General features: G+C 39.0%; 1 protein-coding gene across 1 annotated transcript; it reads right to left on the bottom strand.

Annotated features, from left to right (window-relative positions):
• Positions 1 to 4,277: 4,277 nt before the first annotated feature.
• LOC106320258 lies at positions 4,278 to 5,626 on the bottom strand. Its single transcript, XM_013758625.1, has 2 exons — positions 4,991 to 5,626; positions 4,278 to 4,349 (listed from the first exon to the last, which is right to left on the bottom strand). Exons 1-2 carry the CDS (start codon positions 5,624 to 5,626, stop codon positions 4,278 to 4,280), a joined length of 708 nt encoding a protein of 235 aa, XP_013614079.1.
• Between the last annotated feature and the right edge of the window lie 223 nt (positions 5,627 to 5,849).

Here is a 5,849-nt window from a genome sequence, read left to right as displayed (position 1 = left end):
ATCAGAGGTCTGGAAATCAGAGTGGATACAGAAACTCCTATGGCAATGGTCGGAGGAGTGGATTGATATCACTCAAATTACCCTAAGGAGTGAATTACTCTCTCAAATAAGAGGTTCGGATGTAGTACTTGGGGATCGAATCCATAGAGACTTTAGGATTACACAATAGATAATGGTCTTGAAATAAATCTAGATTAAATGGTTTATAAGTTTTAAAGCAGTAAATGAATTGGTGAGCTAGTTTATTGCTCGTTTGATTGTTTTGAGGTTGTTAACGGTTGGGTGAAAGAGCTAGATTCAGGTATATTCTCAGGTGTGATAAGTAAAACTTAATTTGGGGTTTTAGGGGTTTATTGATATTAATTATTCTTGAATTCAAACATAAGATATAATCAATCTGATTATCTAATCTGGATCTCGGATTTCAACTCTCGTATGTTAATCACGAGAAAGTGTCGATCGATAATTCTTTATGAATATCGATCGATACACCTTTCAAAATATCGATCGACAAGGCTATCGCTGCGTCGATCTCTACTTCTTCCAGAAAGCTTTACGGACAGGTTTGATTTATATTCTCTAACTCACTAGATAAACTCTCGTCTGTATCTAGTCAGTTAGATCATACTAGTTATTTTTTAGGTATTGAGTCAAGCAATGGCTTGATCCCAATTAATCCTAAGATCTAGGTTTAAAGGGTGATCAATCCTAAACATAGCTTTAAGCACAACTAGATGAAGAACTATATTTCTAAACACCCCTAATAACAGTTTAATTCAGTATTACATATATTAACCTATTGAGAAACCTAAACCTAACAGCAAGAACTACTCAGACATATTCATAAAGCACATAGTTATGATGGTCTGAATAATACTCAATAGATAAATAAAAAAAGAATAGAGTAAGAAACAAAGGGAGTTCAACATCTTCCCTCTATGACGGTGTACAAATCTCTCTCTCCAATCCTGAGCTATCTCTCCCCAGAATAGTATGAAGCATAGCCGTCAACAATGGCTTAGAAACAGTAAAATAGGGTTACTGGTCGTCCAAGGGTATTTTGGTAATTTGGGGTTGATTCCGGGCTTCAGCGATCATAAAATATTCTCAGCCAATATTCTAGCATCACTGTCGATCGACACCAATACTGCAACATCGATCGACAGTCCTTCATCTCCTCGACAGCTTCCTCTTGCGAGGCAGACTGATCACTCTTCGGAAAAACTGGCATAACTTCTGCTACAGGATGCGGATTGACTTCAAACCGGTGGCATTGGAAAGATAACTCAACACTCTATCTTGTGTCAAAATATGGGCTTAATCTAACTGTGGGAAGGTCTCCATCCATAGCTAGACATATGATGCGTCTGTGCAGTTCTGCACCTCAAAAGGCTCCAAAATCACCATATTTCTCCAGAACGTACCTGAACCTGTAAACACTCTGAATAAACTCTATCTAGTAGTAAATATATATTAAAACACTTATAAACCATGGCTAAAAGTGGGTAAAATCCATGTTCTATCAACTCCCCCAGACTTACTCTTTTGTTTGTCCTCATGCAAAACATACTAGAGCAGTCTCTCTGAAAGAGGTTTGAAAACAGCAGAGATTCTCATGATTTAAAACTTAGAATCATCACCTCTGCAATATTGCAATCCATATCTAAAAAGTCATAATCACAAAAGCACATTATACCATATCCTAGCTTAGCAACCAAATTCACCTAGCCAACAACTTAGCAAATCATGTCTGACATTCCCTCTACCAACCTCATTTCTTAGCATAAATAAAAGTGCAAGCTTTACCTCGGGAGTATCGATCACATGATGCAAGGAATTTCAAACAAGTATTTGGATCTACAGGTAAAAGTTAGTTCCTATCTTTTTTTTCTACTAATTTCTCTCTTTAGTCAAAGTCTGCTTCCATTGCAGGATCATTGACTAAGATTGGACAGACTTCCATGAATCAAGCCTTAATGGTGGTTGCCACCAAGTCCTGTTCACTTATTTTTGACCTATATCCAAGAATTCATGTGAATCGAACCTTGATGATTGCCGCCACCAAGTCCCGTTTGAATTCTTTTTGTTGGAATCCTTATGAAGCAAGCCGTAATGGTTGTAGCCACCAAGTCTTGTTCGGATTCCACCTAACTAACATCTATTATATATATATATATATTTTTTTTTTCTTTTTTCTTTTTATATATATATTTTTTTTCTTTTTCTTTTTTTCTTTTTCTTTTTCTTTTTTTCTTTTTTTTCTTTCTTTCTTTTTCGTTTTTTTTTTTTTTAAATAAATATCTCTACCTATAAATCTAGGGTCGAAATAGAGAGAGAAAATGTGATAAATCTACACAAGGCTTTACCTTCCAGACTTGTTTGAAGAATCCGATCCCATGTATACCAAGCCCCAAGACAAGCAGTTATGTCAAGTTTAGTGTAAGAGGTCAGCTTTGGTTCCTTCAAACAATCTTAGCAAGTGTGAATAGTTGACAGGTTATTCCACTTTAGTATCTTTAGTACTATCTGCAATCAGTAAGTCTAGAATGGTGCTAAAGAGTGGTTAGATAACAAGCAAAAATCTAATAAGTTCATTATCCCATTCTTTACTCAATAAAACTCTTTTGAAAACATTTAATACGACTCACAATAAACTGGATATGAGTAAACATCCCCCCAGACTTAAATTACACTGTCCGTCCCCAGTGTATATCCAGTCGGAGTTATGGTGAGAACTAATCATAAGTACACAATTTAACAAGTTAGAAAGATATACCTGACCGGGTTAAGTGTCGAGCGATGGAAAGGAGTTACCATCGGTCGATGCAGGTGATGTACTATCGATCGATATTGTCATGCTCTCATCGGTCGATTTTATAATTGGCTACTCGGATTTTTTTTTTTTTTTTTTTTAACTAAATCCTAAATATCCTATAACTAGAAATTAGTTGCCTCCCATTCAGCGCTTATTTTAAGTCTTGAGCTCGCGTCGAGGTCTGATCTGTGTTATTATCAGGAAAAAGGCCTAAGTTTAAAGGCCTGCTAATTGGCGGTTTAGCCCAATAGTGTTTCACTCGTTGACCATTCACTGTAAATTCTTCTCCTTTATCGTTTATAAGTGTGATGGCTCCATAATGTTTGACATCCACAACAGTGAAAGGACCTGACCAATGAGATCGGAGTTTTCTGGGAAACAGCGTAAGCCGAGAGTTATATAAAAGCACTTGATCATTTGGTTCGAAGTACCTGGAGATGATCTTTTTATCATGATATGCTTTCGTTTTCTCTTTATAGATCTTTGAACTCTCATAGGCTAAGTGTCTTATTTCATCCAGCTCGTTAAGATATATTAGTCTCCTTTCGGCAGCTGGTTTGATGTCGAAATTTAATAATTTTATAGCCCATGCTGCCTTATGTTCTAGCTCAACCGGTAAGTGACAGGATTTTCCATAGAGTAGGTGAAATGGGGTTGTTCCTAATGGGGTTTTGTATGCAGTTCGGTAGGCCCAAAGTGCATTGTCCAGTTTTCTAGACCAATCTTTCCTAGAAGTTCCTACGGTCTTTTCTAAGATTTCTTTGATCTGTCGATTTGAGACTTCTACTTGTCCACTTGTTTGCGGATGGTAGGGCGTAACAACTCTGTGGTGAACTCCGTTCTTCCGGAGTAATCCGTCAAAAACTTTGTTAATAAAATGGGAGCCACCGTCGCTTATGACTATTCTAGGAACTCCAAATCTTGGAAAAATAATGCTCTTGAAAAGCTTGATAACTACAGATGCGTCATTTGTTGGAGAAGCTACTGCCTCGACCCATTTTGATACATAATCAACAACGGCTAGTATGTATTTGTTCCCGTACGAAGAAGGGAAATGACCCATGAAATCTATTCCCCAACAATCAAAGACTTCTACCCCTAGAATAGACTTCTGTTCCATTTCATGTCTTTTACTGATTTTCCCTCTTCGTTGGCATCTGTCGCATTGTGCTATCTATGAATGCATGAGCATCGCGAAACATGGTTGGCAACCACAATCCAGCCTGAAGGATTTTTGACACCGTTTTAAAGGTTGCACAATGTCCAGCGTAGTCGGATCCATGGCATTGGAATAAAATATCAGGGATTTCAGTTTCGGCGACACAACGTCTATATATCCCGTCAGAGCAATGTTTGTAGAGATATGGCTCGTCCCAGTGATATCTCCTAACTTCTCTTAAAAACTTCTTCCTTGTATACCCTCTCAACTCTTCGGGTTCTATGTCAGCAGCTAAATAGTTCACTATATCAGCGTACCAAGGTCTGCTCTTTTAACCTTGTCCGACTGCGTGCACTTCCCGATGTAGACTTTCATCTACGGGGGAATCATGGTCAGGGTGCAGCTCGTTGTATGCGACGTTTACTTTTATATCGAAGGTGAGGGTTATGGAATTTATTTCTTTATTTAGATCATCTGGAGTCTCGATCGACCGACATACAATTGTCGTCGTCGATCGACATAGCGTTGTCGTCGTCGATCGACATAGCATCGTCGTTGTCGATCGACAGTTCCTTGTAAGTGAGGCAAATATTTCCGACGAATGAATCTGTTTGGTAAATGTTTCCGTTGGTAAGAAGTCATCGATAGGAACATCATCTTCTATTCGTATCCGGGAAAGATGATCTGCAACTCCGTTTTCTACTCCTCTTTTATCTTTAATCACGATGTCGAATTCTTGAAGGAGAAGGATCCATCGCAGGAGTCGTGGTTTCACATCTTTCTTTTGCATTAAATATTTAATTGCAGCGTGGTCAGTATGAACGATGATTCGCGAGCCAACCAGGTATTGGCGGAACTTTTCAAATGCATAAACTACATCAAGCAGTTCTTTTTCTGTTGTTGCGTAATTCCTTAGTGCCTCGTCGAGTGTTTGTCTGCCATAGTAAACTGCATGTAGCTTTTTGTCTTTTCTTTGGCCTAGAACTGCTCCTACAGCGAAATCGCTCGCATCGTACATGATTTCGAAAGGAAGATTCCTCTTCGGTAGATGTGAGCGCTTTTTCCAGGGGGTCATCTGAGCATAGGTCTATGAAGGATTCTTCAACCAACTCAGAGATATCGTCCGCGTAAGAGGTTTGTTTGTCGACTAAGGGTCGTTTTATCAGTTTTTCCATATCGAAGGTCATTGGAATGTTTCCAATGTTTAAACATATCCGACCTTCCTTGACGTCGATGATTGCACCAGCGGTAGCTAGAAATGGTCTAACTAAGATGAGGGGATCTTTTGGTTCATTCTGGTATTTCAACACAATGAAATCCGTTGGTACGTGACAGTCGTTAATTCTTATCGGTACGTCATCTAGTACTCCCTCAGGTACTCTAACGGATCTATCAGCAAGAACCAAAGTTATTTTGGTGGGTTTGAACTCGTCGTATCCGAGGGATATCGCGACTGAGTGTGGCATGAGATTCACGCTGGATCCTAGGTCACAAAGGGATCGAGGAAAACTCTTGTCTTGTATGTTGTAATCTAGAACAAAACTCCCCGGATCAGGTATTTTGATCGGGGTTTCGCCTTGGATTATTGCACTTACTTCCTCTGAAACCATCATGACGCTGTGTTCAGCAGTTGGGAAGCTGTTGGATACCATGTCTTTTACATATTTCTTAATCGAAGGTGCTACTTTTATGGCATCACTTAGTGGCATTTCCAACGTGATTTTATCGAATGCTTTCTTGCAGATCGCTTTATCTAATTCTCGCTTAGTTTGCGTCTTGTTAGGAGGAAAGGGTGGCAAAGTCCTATACGTTCTCTCTACTGCCGGTGTGGCAAGAGTAGAGTGTCGATCGACATTGTTTTCATTCTGTCGATCG

This window comes from Brassica oleracea, unplaced genomic scaffold (assembly GCF_000695525.1).
Source record: "Brassica oleracea var. oleracea cultivar TO1000 unplaced genomic scaffold, BOL UnpScaffold00864, whole genome shotgun sequence".
In the NCBI taxonomy this organism is placed as follows: domain Eukaryota; kingdom Viridiplantae; phylum Streptophyta; class Magnoliopsida; order Brassicales; family Brassicaceae; genus Brassica; species Brassica oleracea.
This window is presented reverse-complemented; position numbering and strand designations above follow the sequence as displayed.

Bases quoted from the DNA above. Each gene is read 5' to 3' on its own strand.
- LOC106320258 (XM_013758625.1), bottom strand. From the start codon at position 5,626: ATGGTATCCAACAGCTTCCCAACTGCTGAACACAGCGTCATGATGGTT. The intron at 4,350-4,990 runs GTACGATGCGAG...ATTCCCCCGTAG, and splicing joins AATCTTCCTTTCGAAATCAT to ATGAAAGTCTACATCGGGAA.